Source organism: Anolis carolinensis, chromosome 2 (genome assembly GCF_035594765.1).
Source record: "Anolis carolinensis isolate JA03-04 chromosome 2, rAnoCar3.1.pri, whole genome shotgun sequence".
NCBI classification, from domain to species: domain Eukaryota; kingdom Metazoa; phylum Chordata; class Lepidosauria; order Squamata; family Dactyloidae; genus Anolis; species Anolis carolinensis.
Window position 1 is genome coordinate 171,618,764 of NC_085842.1, and position 19,150 is coordinate 171,637,913.

The 19,150-nt window shown below is 42.9% G+C and overlaps 1 protein-coding gene across 2 annotated transcripts in view; it reads right to left on the reverse strand.

Annotated features, from left to right (window-relative positions):
* kif5a (kinesin family member 5A) overlaps positions 1–19,150 on the reverse strand; it is a 96,431-nt gene that overhangs the window by 10,448 nt on the left and 66,833 nt on the right. Inside the window, exons 12-24 of one of the 2 annotated variants that reach the window (XM_008115066.3) lie at positions 18,735–18,910; positions 18,237–18,305; positions 16,934–17,140; positions 15,579–15,725; positions 14,461–14,649; positions 11,863–11,980; positions 11,343–11,401; positions 9,820–9,929; positions 8,006–8,107; positions 5,760–5,820; positions 5,594–5,665; positions 3,661–3,765; positions 2,393–2,413 (exon numbers count right to left, since the gene is read on the reverse strand). In XM_008115066.3, coding sequence (XP_008113273.1) covers positions 2,393–2,413; positions 3,661–3,765; positions 5,594–5,665; positions 5,760–5,820; positions 8,006–8,107; positions 9,820–9,929; positions 11,343–11,401; positions 11,863–11,980; positions 14,461–14,649; positions 15,579–15,725; positions 16,934–17,140; positions 18,237–18,305; positions 18,735–18,910 — 1,436 coding nt within the window. The remainder of the gene's footprint in view (positions 1–2,392; positions 2,414–3,660; positions 3,766–5,593; positions 5,666–5,759; positions 5,821–8,005; positions 8,108–9,819; positions 9,930–11,342; positions 11,402–11,862; positions 11,981–14,460; positions 14,650–15,578; positions 15,726–16,933; positions 17,141–18,236; positions 18,306–18,734; positions 18,911–19,150) is intronic. The other variant, XM_003223624.4, reaches the window with a different exon arrangement.

A 19,150-nucleotide genomic window follows, 5' to 3' on the forward strand; every position in this document is an offset into this window, starting at 1 on the left:
ACCTGGGCTGATTTATCCACATATCAATATGAATATTGTACCTTAACTCTTATCCAAAAACTACTCCGCATATGTATGCTTGCCTACAATGTCCTGCCTCATGTACGGAGGAGGAGTTGTTTAAAGCTATGGACAATGCGATTGCTGTTGCCCGCTTTTGGTCCAAAACTATTTAGTTGCTTGTGATTTCCTTTTTTTTTCGTCATTTTAAAACATATTTGTTATGCAATGCTTTTGACACGAAATAAATAAATAAATCCAAAAAAAGAATCACCTCCTCTGCATAGAGTGGTGAAAGGCAAGAACAGTGGTTCTCAACCTGTGGGTCCCCAGATGTTTTGGCCTTCAACTCCCAGAAATCCTAACAGCTGCTAAACTGGCAGGGATTTCTGGGAGTTGTAGGTCAAAACACCTGGGGACCCACAGGTTGAGAACCAGTGGGCATAAACCTAAAAGAAGTATCAGCCTTCTCTACTCTCTCTCACTCTCTCTCTGCCATGATGTCTCTTCTTCTTAAATGCCTGGGTGCTTACCCTCTCCATGGAATGACCCTTGTATTCTCCATAGGTCATATAAAAATCCATCCTTTTAACCTCCAAAATTTGCTCTCCACATATACATGAGGTTGACTTATACATGAGTATATACAGTAAATGTTGTTTCTGCCATTAGGTGGATGATTAATGGAAGAAGAGGGTGCAACCTTTCCATCTACCCCAATTCTTCCTATTCTGATTCTGCTCAAGCAGGGATAAAGAAATGTGGTAGTCCTCCAGATGTCATTGGAATGCAACTCCCATCATCCTTCAAATGTCTAGGACTAATAGAGGCTTCCATCAAACAGGCTCTAGAAGGGTTTGCTGTGAGTTTTCCAGGCTGTATGGCCATGTTCCAGAAGCATTCTTTCCTGACATTTCAGCTGCATCTATGGCAGACATCCACAGAGGTTGTAAGATATGTTGGAAACTAGTCAAGTGGGGTTTATATATCTGTAGAAAGTCCGTGGTGGGAGAAAGAACTCTTGTCTGTTTGAGGCAGGTGTGAATGTTTCAACTGGCCAGCTTGAGTAGAATTGAATAGCCTTTCAGCTTCAAGGTCTGGCTGCCTCCTGCCTGGGGGAATCCTTTGTTGGGAGGTATTAGCTGGCCTTGATTGATTCATGTCTGGCATTCTTCTGTTTTCTGAGTGGTGTTCTTTATTTACTGTCCTGAGAATCTCTAGAACAGTGTTTCTCAACCTGGGCTCCCCAGATGTTTTTCGCCTTCAACTCCCAGAAATCCTAACAGCTGGTAAACAGGTTGGAATTTCTGGGAGTTGTAGGCCAAAAACATCTGGGGACCCACAGGTTGAGAACCACTACTTAAGAATCCTATAATATACCCACCATCCCTATACTGTATTTATCATGAATTCTGATGACAAGTGCTTGCCAATCCCAAGTATAATTCACTCACCCTTCCTTCCTTTTTCCTCCCTTCCTTCATAGCTTGTGGCCCCCAATCTTTGCCCAAATGCCACAGATCCAAGCCGTGCACCATGCTTAGGGATACTATGGCGACCAAACAGAGGAGGTGAAGATTAAAAACCTCCCTTGTCCAAGCCAAAGTAATCCCTCATCTTTCATCCCGTACAAAAGCCCCGAGCTACAAGCAGGTGTGTGAGCTGCAACATGCAAAGGAGATACCAGAATGCCATAAGGTGGACAAGCAGCAAAGGGGCAGCCACCAGGACCACTACTTAGCAGGGGAGCCACTGGACAGCACAGCCTCCAAGAAGGGGGAGAAAATGTTTGTGATGATAACACCTGGCTCCTACATCCAGGGGGTCAAGGGATAGGTATCTGCTGATACACACAATGGGTTTAGGATGTATGAGTCATGCCTCCACAGATATCTATAGGAACTCAGTCTTTCAGATTACCCAGATTGGCTATAACCAATCTGTGCCTCAACCTATGTCCTGAAAGAAGGGAGACAGAAATATCATTGAGAATTTAGCAGGGAGAAACTTGCCTTTATTGAACAGTTTTCTTTGGGGCAGCAGCTGCCCCTGTGCAAGTCAGACATGGGTCAGGGTACCATGGCAGCGGAATTGCCAAATGCCACAGAAGCCACACGTAGACATACATGAAATGATTGAGAATGCGGTCTCTGTGTCAGCCATGCGGGTCACAATGGCTGAGTTGCCTTAGTAGCAAAGTAGGGCCTAATACTGGAGGACGCCAGAGGAGCAAAACATGGCAGTGGAATGGTGAGGAAGAAATAAGACATCTGACCCTTCCCCTCCCCAGCAAACAAAAAGCCCTTCTGTGCTCTGAATTTAGTCACCAAGTGCAAACATTTCCTGCCAAGTCCAGCAGGCAGGTGAATACGTGGGAGAGGCTATACGGTACCTTGGAGACCCAGCGATCCAACTAGGATGCAGCAGCAATGGGAAAAGGGGGACATAGACAGCAACTGAGCATACTGGTAGAGTCCCCAGTCAAATCCCACTCTGGAGAACCAGAGAGGGACATGTTACACCCTACCAATAAAGTACAGTTGGCTGTATGAGGACATTACCCCTTCCTTTCTTCCAAAAAGCCCTGGCACCCACAGCATGCTAAGTGGAAAGAATTCTGGCGGAACGAAGTTTCCAGCAAGGATAGTGGAAAGACATTTTCAGCATGAAAGATAGACCATTCAACCTATCAGGAAAAGCCTGGGTTGGGGAAGAAGGCAGCAATGCACAGAATGAATACAGCAAATGCTCAAGCCGGCATCTATTCAGAGTCTTGTCATTTCTACACACACACAGCATCCCTGGCCATCTCTTGTCTAGACTGGTATGCAATTAGCAAGCAATGCCCCAATGCTAGAGACCCATTAGTGTCATACATAAATCTATTCCTCATTTTGATTGACATCCACTTCCTCTTGTCTCCTCTTCAAGATGCCACTCATTGCATTTGATTATCTGGACACTTCCCACCTACTGCTTCCCACGCAGTGGAAATATCCCCTTGGGATTGCACATGCAAACCAATTTGATATTGCCAGCCCAACCTGCCACGAGGAGGAGGGGAGAGAGCAGAATGCAATGTATATTGTGTGAGGAACCAATAAAACAGAGGCAGACCATTCCCTGCTAGGAACAGGGCAGTTTAGTCTCACAGTTTTGAAAACATCATCAGCACCAAGGTGGTCAAATGTACGTCACAAACCCTTTCCTACTGAAGGTACACTAGCACAAGACAAACACAATACTGCAAATGGGCAGAATCATCAGACAGGATCAGCACTAACTAGTGGTAAACTGGAAGAAGCATGGGATCTGAAATTTGGCTTTTCTGTTGGCAGAGGTGACTGTTTTGATGGAAGGATAGCAGGAAAGGGTCTGTGTAAACAGTGTGTTACACAGTACTGGTGGAAACAAAGCTTGATTAAGGAAGAGAATGGCTACAGGGTCAGGGCAGTAAATTTATCTGGCAAGGATGAGAATGTGAGTTGCCCATGCTGTGTCCATGCCAGGCTGATTTTGCTAAGTGGCAAAAACTGGAAGAGGATCCAGGCAGGCATTTTTAGCAGATATCTGGTGGGTATGCCTGATCTCACCAGCTGCCTTGTCCAAACCATTGCCCCTCCCATGCCACCCTGATGTGACCCTTTGGTTCTCACTCACCTGTTTGTGAACTTTTGTAAGTTGTTCCAGGTTGTTTTCAAGAAAGGAAATCTTCTGTTTCTGGGAATGAGCCCCCCCACTATCCTCGGGTTCCAGCTCCGCGCTCTGGAAGAGAAGCACAGAGTGGATATGTATCCCTCTGATGTGATGAAGGCTGTTAGAACACTGGGTGAAACTCTGGTTTTACTGATCAGCAATGACAGAGCTAGCCCAGATTGTAAGGGGCTTCCTTAGTTCAGCCTAGATCTCAAATAGCAATGCGGGTTTTTTTTGTCAGGCAGTCATGTGAATGGGGACAGTTCCATGGCATAACAGAGTACTTTAGATGGCAAATGTTTCTGATAAGGAAGCAGGCCACAACACATGGAGCCACCATGAGGTTGTTCAATAGTAAAAGGCAAAAGATTTATATGATCTGAAGAGAAAACAGAGTACATGAGTATATATTCTGGTATCTCTTCAGATCGTATAAATCTTGTTTAATAGTAATGACTGAGTTGTGTTTATCTCTGATTTGAGCATGGACAGAAGAAGCCAGGTATCAAGAAAATAGGGCAGGATATAAATAAAATATTGTGATTATGATTATTATTATGATATTATTACCATTTTAGTATTCTCTGCCTAAGGGAGAACTACAACTCCCAGATTCCCAGGGCAGTCACCCCCCCCCCCCCAATCCTTGCCTGTATGCACAGTTGGCCATGTTGGGTCTATGTGCCAAGTTTGGTCTGGATCTGATGTTGGCTGGGTGCAGTGCTTTCTGAATGCAGGTGAACTACAACTCCCAAAATCTCCCCCAAACCGCACCAGGACATTTGCTCCGGTGGTGCAATGGGTTAAACTCTTGTGCCAGCAGGATTGCTGACCAACAGGTCGGCGGTTTGAATCCGAGAGCGGGTGAGCTCCCTCTGTCAGCTTCAGCTCCCCATGCGGGAATATGAGAGAAGCCTCACACAAAGGTGGTAAAACATCAAACATCTGGGCATTCCCTGGGCATCATCCTTGTAAACAGCCAATTCTCTCACACCAGAAGCAACTTGCCTTTTCTCAAGTCGCTCCTGATACAGAAAAAATCAGGATATCAACCTCAACACACAAAACAGAGGGATCATCTCTATTAGCACTGGGGACCTGTCCGGATGTCCTGTACAAGCAAGGCCAAATTATGACCTTTAGAGACCCTATACACATAAGATTATTATGCCTTCATATATATGTAATTTAAAATATAAACAATAATCAGTATTGTCCTTTTTGGGATGCACCATTTGCATTTGCACCCATTTGATTCAAGGTAAATTTAGCAATGGAAAATTTCTGTGGTGTCCTCACTTCTCTGTGTGCTTATTTTGCTTAATGGTTAATCCAGCCCTGTGTGCAAGTCTTGAACCTCTGGATGTGGCCTGGAGAAAGGCGAGAGTGTGAGACCCCAAGGCTGTAGCCTTAAAAACAAAGCACTGGGCAACACGATAGACCTGACAATGGAGCTGTGGAGTTCAGAGGAGAACGGGTAATGTAAAGTAGGGCTAAGAATAGGAAATCAGGAAAGCCTCAGCTTAAATCTCACCCATCAGTAAACATGACTAGTGGTTTCAGGCAAGTCACCATCCTGCAGTCTTAGCTCATTCCTTTTTCCAGTCCACAATAGAGGAATAATATATCTAGCCTCTGTAAATAATTGCTCTAATTATTTTTGATGTAGTTCAGAGTGGTGTTGTGAACACTGCAAAATTCCTGAAGCCATGTATATTAGAGCTTAAAGCGACAAAGCAATATCATCCAATCCAGTGACCTCTGGTTGGACTACAAGTCCCCTCACCACTTGCCAATCTGGTCATATTGGCAGGAGGTGATAGAAGACGGAGTCTGGCACATCTGGAAGGATGTACTATCTAATTGCTAGATTTGGAGTGTAGGAAGAGCCACCTACTTTCTTAACTCGAGTTGTGACGTCTTGAACGAACAGCTTGCGAAGGTTGTGGAGGGTCTGGAGTTCACGGGCCTGGAGTGGTACATTAAAAGAAGAAGAGGGCAGATGAGATTACCCTGGGCGTTGACCTTCCTTTTGCTTCCTTTATGTCTGTTTTGATACTTACCACGGTCTCCTCCAGCCCTTTGAGGTCCTGCTTGGACTGCTCATGTCGCTCGTACAGAAATCTAAGAAACACAGGCAAGAGGCAGTCAAGAACATGGGCAGGATATGGGGAAAATATGGGGAGGAGGCAGCAATTTGGTAGCATTTTGGTTTAGATCCTTAAAATGCAAGTGACGGGATAAGCAGATGTTATCAGCAGATGTTGTCAACCTGTCAAACACTAGCACAGTATTTATCCTGGGTAGGAGGCAATCACATATCCTAACCCTAGACCTGATCTCTTTAGTATAATACCTTTTAGATCTGTTATGGAGGAGACAGATGTACGGAGATGCAGCTTCTCTTAGCTGCTGTGATCTTCCTTAGAAATAATTTCTGCCATATTGCTGGGTCACTGGTATCCTAGTTTTCATATGTGGAATGTTGAAAAGCATAGTATAACAGGTATCCAGAACTCTGTCACACTACACAGTCACAACACTGCAATTCCACTTTAACTGCCATGGCTACATACTATGGAATTCTGGGATTTATAGTTTCATGAGGCACTATACTCAGGATTCTTAGTTTCCCTTCCCTAAACTACCAATCCCATAATTTCATAGTGTGAAGCTATGGCAGTTAAAGAGGAATCATAATGTTATAATTCTGTAGTGTGAATGGGTCCAGTACTTGGAATACGAGGGAACAATGTCTTGTTCAGCTAAATGTCTTTGGCCAGCGGACATTTGTGGTAGAGAAAAACAAAAGTAATTAGCAAGACTTAAAGCACAGCTAGAAAGCCATACCATAATTTTCCCCTCAAGGCTGTGGATTTGAGTACCTTATCCTGGCCACAATTTAGGAATGCTTTAGAGATATTCTGCTCAGAAGTCATATGTAGGTATGCACAGGGACCATGAAGAAGCACATTCTGTGCTTGCATTTGCTCAGCAAGAGATCGATGGTTTACTGTGCAAGGTGTTACATATTCACATTAGCTGCTTAAAACTGGGAGTTTCCCAGCACTAAGCACATGCATAGGGAACAAGAGGCAGCTCTGTACCTGTACATTTTAGAATTACTCTGTAATAGTGTCAAAGGTAGTACAATGAGAAAGTTTTCAGAATTGTTTTGTAGGGGAAAAGGAATAGAGGGAATTCTGATAATAGTTACATCTAGAAGCTGCTTTTCATTATAGGTTGAACATCTCTGAACTGAGATTCTGAAATCCAAAACATTCCAAAATCCAAAATTGTCTACATGGGGGGCTAAGATACTGACATCTTTGGTTTTTTATACTTCAGTGTTTACAAGCTTTGTTTCATGTACAAAACTATTTCAAAATATATATATATAAGGTACATATAAACACAAATGAATTTCATATTTAGACTTGGGTCCTATCTCCAAGATATTTATGTGTGTATATGTAAATAGAGGTATTCTTAAAAAATTAAAAACTAAAATCCAAAATACTTCTAGTCCCAAACATTTCAGATAAGAGATACCCAAAATTTGGAGCATTATCTTTTTTACCAGGAAAATTAATCACTGTAAAATAGTTTCACTTCCAAGATATATGAGGTAATATTTCTAGCTTCAAAATTAAGGACCTTTCCATCATTTGCTCTTTGTTTTCACTGATGATGTTGGGGATTGAACCCAAGATCTCCTTTAGGCTTAAACAATGGGCACTTCAATGCACTAAGTAGATTTAGGTTCCTTCTACAGTTCCATAAAAAATTCAGATTATCTTCTTTGAACTGGATTATATGGCAGTGTAGATTGATACAATCCAGTTCAAATCAGATAATGGTGGATTATCTGCTTTGATAATCTGGATTATATGGCAGTGTAGAAAATGGAAATATGTGATATTCTAGAGCAGTGGTTCTCAACCTGGGGTCCCCAGATAATGTTTGCCTTCAACTTCCAGAAATCCTAACAGCTGGTAAAGTGGCTGGGATTTCTGGGAGTTGTAGGCCAAAAACATCTGGGGATCCCAGGTTGAGAACCATTGTTCTTGTCATTGTTCTCGATCACACAACCAATGATGGAGAATCATTGGAGCTGAGGACCAACAATCCCTGGAGGGCAACGTATTCTCAAACCATTGGTCTAGTGAGTGAAGCCTGTTTTCAAAAACTCCACCTTGCTTCTTTTGTGACTTCTCCATAGGAGAGGAAAGGAGAGGCAGAAGAAATGGCTGGAGAAACAGAAAAAAATGGGAAGGGAGAAAAGAAAAGGAGGGTGGTTGTTTCTTACGTCAGCTCCTGGAGCTTCTGTGCTTTCTCTTGTTCCTCGTTCTTGAGTTTCTCATAGTCAGCACGAAGCTTCTCCAGTTCAAGCTCTAACTTCTGGTTCAAGCTGGGCACAAACAGAATATGGAAAGAAGCAGAGATGTTAACAGAGAGGGTCAGCTGTCATGCCCAATGATTAGCATGCCTCTTCACCAGGCCTACCCCTGAGAGTGAGAGCTACATAGCAGGACAATGTTAAGTGCTATGGATGAGGAAACAAAATAACCTCAGTGCCTTCTTTAGTCTGTGACAGTCCCTATTCCAAGACACTGCATGCAAGATACTGTTTGATACAACTGGGACTTCAGCTTTTCCACCATATTGATATTTTGCTCTTCTTCCAATGACTTCAGGGTGAAGTCTCCCATGTCCTTACAACAGTCCTATGAGATAGGTCAGGCTGAATAACTGGCAGAAGGTTTTTTTTTTTTCATTGTCAGGAGTGACTTGAGAAACTGCAAGTCACTTCTGGTGTGAGAGAATTGGCTGTCTGTATGGACGTTGCCCAGGGCACACTTATATGTTTTTGATGTTTTACTATCCTTGTGGGAGGCTTTTCTCATGTCCCTGCATGGGGAGCTGGAGCTGACAGAGGGAGCTCACCTGCTCTTCCCGGATTCGAACCTCCAATCTGTCAGTCAGCAATCATCCCGGCACAAGGGTTTAGCCCATTGTGCCACTGGGGGGCTACTTGCAGGTGACCAACTGTATTTTATGAGTCTTAATTTTCTATCAAGCCAATGAATTCAATTTTTTGCACCTATTTGGGAAGGCTTTAGATATGAATTTTAGATGATTTTCACGGGAAGATAACAGCCAAAGAATCCTTTAAAAATTTTGGGAGATTAAGAAAATGTTTAAGGACTGATGTAGGTTTCAGGAGCCACAAAAGTCCAGGAACCACGTGACCCACAGTCTATACTTTCCCCATTCAGACTCTAAACCAGTGGTTATCAACCTGGGGTTTCCAGATGTTTTTGGCTTACAACTCCCAGAAATCCCAACCAGTTTACCAGCTGTTAGGATTTCTGGGAGCTGAAGGCCAAAAACATCTGGGGACCGCAGAGGGCCAAATTTAGTGTCAGATGGGTTGTTGCTGGCTGGCACATTCCGGTGATGAGTGGGCCAAAATATAACCAGCATATTTTAGTTTAAAACTGTTATTGTCAGTAACTAAGTTTTCAGAGAGGGCATGGAAGGAAAGCTAAGAACTACTAAATCATGATTTCATGGGGAAGTGAGGGGAGTGTCAATTTGGAGAACCAGAGAGCCAAGTTGGCAGGAGAGCAGATTTGGCTGAACTCTGTTTTAAGACAGAATGCTATCCATCCGCAGTACTGAAATAAGATTTAATTGGCTATTTGGTCAGTTTCTTGTATAGAAATGGGAAAATGTACAAAATGTCTTAGGCCTGCTATAGGTCTTGGAGTTGAGGGATTATGTAGCAGCTCTGCCCCAGAATAAACTACCAGTAACTTTTGGCTCACTCTTGCTTCCATCATTGTTCCTGGTTCCTATTCCAAATAAGCCCTTTGATTACTACTGCCTTTTCTCTTCCTCCTCTGCATCATCATCTTCTCCCCATCTTCACGTCAGGCCTGACCCTTCAGACCTGATGTCAATTCCAGCCCATAGCATCATCCCACACCTTTGGCAAATGAGTAAACCCAGCCTTCTCCTAAGCCTTATGAGACCCTTCCTTCCCATGCCCCACAATGAATCACACAATCCTGATTATTTGAGACAATGGGGACTACCATGAGCCCCAGAATGACTCACTCCTTGAGCTCATCGATGATCTTCTGCTTCTGGTTAATCTCATCACGCAACCGTGCCAATTGCTTGTGGTGGGCCTCACGGTGACTCTCCAGTTGCACTTCCAGGGCCTTCTGTGTGATAGGAATGAAGCAACTTAGAAACACAGAGAACCCAGGGCCCTTCAAACAGCAGCACTTCTTGAAAACTCTCCATAAATATCTTTATTAAACTCTATTCTGCAAAGATACAGAATGGGGGACGCCTGGCTTGACAGCAGTACATGTGAAAAAAGATCTTGGAGTCCTTGTGGACAACAAGTTAAACATGAGCCAGCAATGTGATGCGGCTGCTAAGAAAGCCAACGGGATTTTGGCCTGCATCAATAGGGGTATGGTGTCTAGATCCAGGGAAGTCATGCTACCCCTCTATTCTGCCTTGGTCAGGCCACACCTGGAATACTGTGTCCAATTCTGGGCACCGCAATTGAAGGGAGATATTGACAAGCTGGAAAGCGTCCAGAGGAGGGCAACTAAAATGATCAAAAGTCTGGAGAACAAGCCCTATGAGGAGTGGCTTAAAGAACTGGGCATGTTTAGCCTGCTGAAGAGAAGGCTAAGAGAAGACATGATAGCCATGTACAAATATGTGAGGGGAAGTCATAGGGAGGAGGGAGCAAGCTTGTTTACTGCTGCCCTGGAGACTAGGACATGGAACAATGGTTTCAAACTACAGGAAAGGAGATTCCACCTGAATATCAGGAAGAACTTCCTCACTGTGAGGGCTGTTTGGCAGTGGAACTCTCTATCCCATACTGTGGTGGAGGTTGCTTCTTTGGAGGCTTTTAAGCAGAGGCTGGATGGCCATCTGTTGGGGGTGCTTTGAATGCGATTTCCTGCTTCTTGGCAGGGGGTTGGACTGGATGGCCCATGAGGTCTCTTCCAACTCTACTATTCTATGATTCTATGATTCTATCCCAACGATGTCTCCTTCAATTAACCAGTGTACTCATGCTTTGTGTTCTGCTTTAGTTCCCATTTGATTTGTTTACTTAATTTTGTGATACTCAGCTAAGAATACAGACACCATTAAAGAGAATGAGGCAGTTGCCTCAGGTAAAAGATTCTATGAGGCTGGAGTGGTGGTGATATAGTGGAAGGACGGAGTGGTATGTGTACTGCACAGTCTGTTCTCTACCCTCTCAGCTTGCCTTCTGCACTTAGATTCAATGAAGGCAGCCAGTGTGGAAGTAAAATTCAATCATTGCTCTGGTGGCTTCTTTACAGGGTATTGTGGTAAACGGTATCACTCACATCTTGATCTGGCTCTACATAGGATATGCACATTCTTCCTTAGAGTTTGTTGACTTCTTTGTCAGCTTTTCTCCCTTTTGCTGAGAGTTGTTAGTGGGCAAAGCCATCACGCAAGAGCAGAGCAATGGAAAATGCAGTAACCTCCAGATATTACTGAACTACAACTCCACACATCCTTTGCCACTGGCTGATCCCAAGATAGTAAAAGAAACACACCAAAGACTCTCTACTTACTTTGACTTCATCTGTATCTTGGATCAGGTCCTGCTCCTTGCCCACTTCATGCACGGTTTCTGTGTGAGAGTAGAAGCATCTATTGAGTGAGGCCAATATTAGCTCAGTGAGGCTGAAGATCAACAGTAGTTCGATTAACCTGGCTTGAAATTTTACCCAACTCATCTTGATTTTTCATGTGGCTGCTCAAATTAATTTCCAATGTGAGTGATATGTAACTGAGAGCTTTCCAGATGTTTTGAACTACAACTCTTATAATTTGTACTTCAATTGAATCTGGAGGGCCAAATCAAAAGGAGCTTAATGATGCCAACTGCTGAGCAGGACTTTAGTTAGTAACAATAATTGGCAACTTACAGATAGCATCCAACATGTGATAGAATCATGGGAGATAACACAGAAACTGAAACCTGGAGCAAGAGCACTGTGCCTTTATCAAGCCATGTGCATCACCAAAGGATGATTTCCAGGGGTGGCACTAAGTCTTTGATGAGATGCAACTTATTCAAGGAATACATACCTTGAGCCTGCAGTTTAGCCAGCTCTTCACTGAGCGCATCATAGGACTCCTCCAGGTTCCGTTTCTTCAGCTCCACGCTCTGCATGTACTCAGTGAGTGAGCGGATCTTGGCCTCATGCTGGGTGGGAAACGAAGGGGAAGAACGGCGAGTAAGTCAGAGCTCCCTTTTTATTATTCAATTTTTATTGTGTAAAGGTAATATACAGAATGTAAAAGAAAACCACACTCACCCCCTTCCCGCACCCATGAACCACCACCCATGACTTCCGACACCACTCAGTGAGAGACTAAAATCTCATTGAAACCTACCCTTATCTTTATATTAATAACTTCCCCTTGCTGCTATTTTAAAGTCTACCTTTAATATATAACAATAATAAACTTTATTTATACCCTGCCACCATCTCCCAGAGGGACTCGGGGCAGCTTACAAAGGTGTAAACACCCAAAATACAAAAAAGTGCAGAAATAATAACATAAAGCATTAACAGCCAACATATACATCACACATTACAAAAACCCCTCGTTAAGATCAGTAAAATACAGCAATAGCTGCAGATATAAAACAACAGTAATTAATATCAGTCTTATAAAGCACTTGGTGAAATAATCTATAGACTATAGGTCCTCGGAGCCCCGGTGGCTCAATGTGTTAAAGCGCTGAGCTGCTGAACTTGCAGACCGAAAGGTCCCAGGTTCAAACCCCGGGAGCGGCGTGAGTGGCCGCTGTTAGCTCCAGCTCCTGTCAACCTAGCAGTTCAAAAACATGCCAATGTGAGTAGATCGATAGGTACCGCTCCGGCGGGAAGGTAACGGCGCTCCATGCAGTCATGCCGGTCACATGACCTTGGAGGTGTCTACAGACAACGCTGGCTCTTCAGCTTAGAAATGGAGATGAGCACCAACCCCCAGAGTCAGACATGACTGGACTTAACGTCAGGGGAAACCTTTACCTTTTACTTACAAGTTCATCAAGTGTGGAATAAGGTGCCTTTATGTATTTTGCATTCCAGCATTCCCCCCAATTGGATTTATCTATTTTGCTTATCACCTCAGGAGTTATATAACTTCTATAGAACATTTTATCCATGTTTTCTCTAATGGACCCAATTATCTAAAATTTAAAACCTCTTTTCCATAAATATTCCCATTTTTCCAAATTAATATTTTTCCCTAAATATTTAGCCCATGAAATCATTGCTATTTTTATTCTATTATCTTCTAAGTTAAGGAAAGGCGTATTTGGACAACAGGTTTCTCGGCATGAAAAATGAAACAACAGCACCTCCCTATGGCCAAGTTGAGCACAGCTGGAGTTGAAAAGAGGGAAGCCTTGCCTCTGTTTATGTATGTACTGTCTGTCGTTGTCAATTGTATAACGGCATTTAATGTTTGCCATATATGTACCTGTAATCCACTCTGAGTCCCCTTAGGGAGATAGAGCAGAATATAAATAAAGTATATTTATTTATTTATCCTAAAATGTATCTGTATAATCTGGAAATTAGCCCTTTATTACCCTTCTCCAAAATGTTCTCCAGTTATAATTTTCATTGGGGAAATCCTACTTTATTATCTTTCATAAATCTGTTGTTTAGTTGGAAGTAACGAAACCAGTCATTTATCCCTAATTCTTCTCTCCCTTTTAGTTTCCATTGCCCTTTTTCTTTGCTTAGGTACTCCCTATGGGTTCTCTTTTCCTCATTAAATTTTGGATTTAGCACTGCATTCAAGGATCGCAGCCATGGAGGTGTTTTCTGCTCCATCCCCGCCTTGTACCTCTTCCCAATTGTAAGAAGGCTGTCTCTTATCATTTGAGAGCTCCCTTTCATGAGCATCACTCATATTCCCAGTCCCATTGTTACACTAATTTTCAAGAGCACATGGTTCATTCTCTTCAACCTGTCTCCAGAGTCACATAACTGGAATTGGAAGACGAATCCTAGGAACTAAGCATCCAGGCATATAAGGCTCTAAACTGCAGCTCTCTCTAGATGTGGTGGACCCCAGACTCATAATTCAGTGGTTCTCAACCTGTGGGTCCCCAGATGTTTTGGCCTTCAACTCCCAGAAATCCTAACAGCTGGCAAACCGGCTGGAATTTCTGGGAGTTATAGACCAAAACACCTGGGGACCCACAGGTTGAGAACCACTGTCGTAATTGTTGCCACTGTCGGATCTGTTGGCTTGGATGATAGGAACTCTAGTCTAATAACAGTAGAGGACATCAGATTACAGGAAGCTATTCAAAAATGTGAAGCATCTTCCCACCTCAGCTGTCTAGGAGCCATTTCCTCTCCTGAAAAATATAACCCTCCTCCAATCAGAGCTTGGGAAAAAAACCTGTTTGTAGCTTCCATGGTCACTGGCCATACTGACTGGAGGATTCTGGGAACTGTTATCTAAAAACACTCCCTCGCCCAAACTCTTCTCCCTTTGCACCTCTGATTGGACCAAAGCCAAGCCTTGTTTAAGGTAATTCACAATTTCTTAGACAGATGGGAAGAATATCTGAGAACTCTCACCTCCCCCTCTTTATAGCCAGTTCTCAAAGCCCCCTTTCCCCAGGACAACCATCTTTGTTTCCACAAGGCTGACCTGAGAAATGAGGAGCTGACAGGAAGACAGTTCCCGACCTGTCACCTCCATCTTGCGGTGACACTCGACTTGTAGTCCTTCCAGCTGCCGGCAGCGCTTCACAACTGATTTCACTTCCGATTTGATCTTGCTGATGTACAGCCGAGCAACAGTGAATTCCTCCTCAATGGCGCCACTAATCTCTATTGGCTGGAAATATTGAAAATGTAGGATATGTCTTGGACATGGAACTCAGTGACATGGCACATACAGATAGAAGCATTAACAATAGCAGAAACTCAACCTTTTTTCACTCAAGGCCCTTCCACTCAGCCATATAACCCAGAATATCAAGGAAGATAATCCCACAATATCTGCTTTGAACTGGGTTATCTGAGTCCACACTACCATATATTCCAGTTCAATGAAGAAAATGTGGGATTTGGGTTGCTGTGAGTTTTCTGGGCTCCTGAGAGAATGCTTCTGGAACATGGCCATACAGCTCGGAAAACTCACAGAAACCCAGTGATTCCAGCCATGAAAGCCTTCAACAACATAATGTGGGATTTTATGCAGCTGTGTGGAAGGGACCCAACTCTTCACAGCAAGACTAGAGAATTATGTCTCCCCAGAGGTAGATGAACTATCACTTCCACCATGGCTCACTACTAACCAGGATATGGAAGAAGGCTGATACTGTAGAAACCTTTCAACATCATCTGAAGGGGCATCTGACTCCCAGTCCCATTTTACAAAGAATCTTAATAACACTATTTTCCGAACCATTAATTTCTGATATCTGCATGCATCACTTGAAACACAGACTTCCAGATATCACACTGACTGACTGCAAATTACACATTGCTTTGCCATGTTTTCAGATAGAGGCAAAACTGGAAAGAGATCAAATGACTGTGCAAGCAGACCCGAGAATCTTGTGTAGATCCTTCCTTCGTGCCCACAAAAAAAGACAACAGATTGGCACACACAGTTCTCAACACAACATGTGTTGGACACCTAGCTTTCCTCCTTCTCTGGAAATCGTACCCTCAAAATTCAGTGGCAATTCAGATTTTTTTTTAAAACCCCTTACATGAACTGGAAATAGAGCATCACCACTCTCTCTCTCATTTTCTTACCAGTTTGATTTCGCCGTTGCCCACAATGACACTGAATTCACTCAGATCCTTCATAAGGCCATTGAGCACTTCTGCAATACGCTTGCGCTGATGCGCACTGAACTCCTGGAGCCGCTGCAATTCTGATTCCAAAGATAGCATGGTGGCCTGCAAGAAAAGAGGTTTATATAGCTAAGCCAACTCAAGAGATAGGCTCTCCATTTTTTAACAAAGGCATATACTACTCTTTTGGTCTGAGGGGAAGGAACTGTGCATCCTTTCCAAATTCCTTCTCCATTGTAGATGAGCTTCTGCAAACCCAAGTCTTAGAGGAAAACAAAACACCATATTAGTATTCCTATAGTATCATTTTTTTTATCAACATTCTCTTCCAGAGATAAGCCATGGCTCTGAAAACACATTCGGGGTTTTGGTTGCACTTGGCTCAAAGCAAAGTCCCTCTAGAAAGGCTGTCATTTCCAACAGCTTGCAGAATAGGAAAATGTGATAGAAACAGGGTCATAGTAACAGCCCTGCAGAAAGACTATTAACATTATTCTTCCTCCTTTCCCATGCCTCTGATGTATCTTTTTATTATAAACATAAAAAGATTGCCCTGTTTGTTTTTCAGTTGTTTGTAAACCATGCTGGATGCTTAGGTAACTAGTCTGCGATGGATAAACATAAATAACAGGAATACTACCACACACATGCACACATAAACACACAAGATGAAAATCTGTACATAGGAAAGTGAATTCTACATTGTACATAAATTATGCAAACCAGCTTTCAGTTTCTCAGTTTCCCTTGAATAATTTATTCTGTATTTTTTATTATTTTGCATAATTTATATTGTCGTTATGGGTGGTAGGGTTAAAGAGCTATGTAGTGATCTGAGATGTATCTCCGCTACAGGAATTATTGTTTAGCTATCCTGCAAGTTCCAGAGATTTTAGCAGAAAATGTCACATATTTTCAAACATATCTTTGCATCCATGAGGGTGAGAAATTTGGTACTTTGTTGGGGGTGGCGGGGGGGGGGGGAATACCCAATTCTCAGGAAGATGAAATCTGCATCTGATTCTAGACTGTGTATTTTTCCTATGGCAATACATAATTAAGTCTGGTCTTAAGAGACTAGAACAAAATACAGTATGGCTCTGATCCTCTTCCAGCAACTCGATGTCTGTCTTAGGCCCCTTCTACATTGCCATATAATCCAGGTTATCAAAGCAGACAATCCACATCATCTGCTTTGAACTGAATTATATGAGTCTACGCTGACATATAATCCAGTTCAAATAGAATAATCTGGATTTTATATGGCAATATAGAAGGGCCCTAACTAACCCCTGGAAGAACCCAGTACTTACCACTTTCTGGGACAGTTCATCCACCAACAACTGATTCTGCTGGCTTTTCTCTTCCACCTCTTGCGATTTCTGATCATAGTTGACAGCCAGTTCCTCCAGAGCTTGCAGAACCTCCTTCACTTCTTCCTTGGCAGAATCATTTTCTGATTGCAGGTGGCTTAGCTCCTGCTGCACCTTTTCATTGTCTCCACGTGTTGACATTAGCAGCTAAAGGGAAAGTGACAGTGAGGTTAGAACCTAAGCATGCCAAAGATGTCAAAGAAGATTGAGAAAGAAGCAAGGCAAAAGCAGTGACAGTAGAAGCCAGAAAAAAAATCAGGCAGTGTGCTGGGAGACAGAGCAGTAAAATGGCCAGAGCACCAGAATTGGGCCAGGGAAATCCAAACGTAAATTCCCAGTTGGGCTGGACTGTAGCACAGCTGGTAAATCACCAGCAGTAATAAGATCTACCAACCGAAAAGTGGTCAGTTCAAAGCCCGGTAGGGGTGAGTGCTCGACCTCAAACCCAGTTCGCTGTTTACCTAAGCAGTTTGAAAATAGTTTATAAGCTGTAAGTAGATAAATTAGGTACCGCAAATTGCAGGGGAGGTATTTTACGACACCATAAATAGCAAGACCAGAAATGCGGTGACCGAGAGGAAGGTGGAAGGAGGAAGTCCTGATGGCTCTTCGTCATAGAGAATGAAGCAACACCACTCCCTGTGACTGAATCTGAGCGCAACCTCAACCTCCAATGCACCAAAAAAACTGGACTTACGACTACATACCTCCTTCTGTCTGTCTTATTTTGTTCTGTCCTGTCTCCAAACGGCACTGAATGTTTGCTGTGTATGTAAACTGTGATCTGCCCTGAGTCCCCTTGGGGAGATACGACGGAATATAAAGTTGTTGTTGTATTATTATTATTATTATTATTATTATTATTATTATTATTATTATTATTATTATTATTATAGCCATGGACCTCAGAGGATAACTTTAAGTCAGCCATCATCTCCCAGTCTAACCTGTTGTGAAGATAAACTGCTGAGCGGAGAATCTTGTGTAACCCCATACAATCATGGAGGGAAAGGCGAAAACAGGGATGGGTGGTGTGTTTTCACTAGCTAGTTCTGCTGAGTGTTGTAACTCAACAACATCTGTATGGTTGCATGATTTAAATGCAAGACTTAAGAAAAACATTGCTAGCAGATGACACATAGAGAGAAAGGATAGAGGGTGGATGTGACATACAAGCCTATATGCTTATGAATATCTCCTGTGCACAAAAATCACTTCTGCAAAGAGACACAACACTGCCCACCTCTTCCTGGTCCAGCATCTGCTCCTTGAGCTTCTCCATCAGTTGGCTCTGCTGGTTAATTTCATCATCCTGGATGGAAATAAAACAATTCAGCATTAGCCACCGCACGGCCATCCAATGAGGGATGATTTTTAGACACCAAAAAACCTCAAGAAAGGGCTCAGGACCAGTTAAAAACATTTTGCTGAGGCAAAGGACAAGTGGTTGGAAGCAGATGAAAGGTAGTCCAACACTGGCAACAGGACGGCAAGCTGCATCACAGGTAGCCTGTCAGACATTGTTCGAGTGTAACGTACCGTATCTCTCACAACAAAGAATGCTGACCAAATATAGTAACATTACTATGCAGTAAAATGTTATGTTTCCCTACTCTTGATTTACTAGAGTTAGAGCTGGCTCTGGAAAGTTTCTAGATAAATGAGAATAGCATGTTATCCACAGAGATGAAGGCTGGAAACTTACCCCAAAATGGGCTGTAGATCAGGGAACAAAAGTTACCTTGTCATCAAGCTGCTTGTAGAGCTTACGGATCTCCTCCTCATATTTGTGTCTCTCTTCATCTGAGATCCGGATCACAATGGAGGAGTTATTATCATTAATAGGTGTTTCATCACAGATGTCAGGCACTACCTTCTCCTCATCACTCAGTTGCTCTGTTTCTGGGACATTCTCACCTAACAAACATTGGCATAGAAGAACAGGACAAGGATCAACATGGCTGTCTTTGTCCACTCATCATTTTCAAGTCCACAGTCTAGGTCATAGTCACTCTGACAAAGGCTCCCAGTGACAGATCAGAGTGCTAGATACCTGGCAAATCATACTTTGGTTTTGGAAAATGGCACTCTTTTTATAACTACCAGTTATTGCACTCCAGTTCTATATTTGAGAAGGACTAAGGCAGAGTTTTCCAA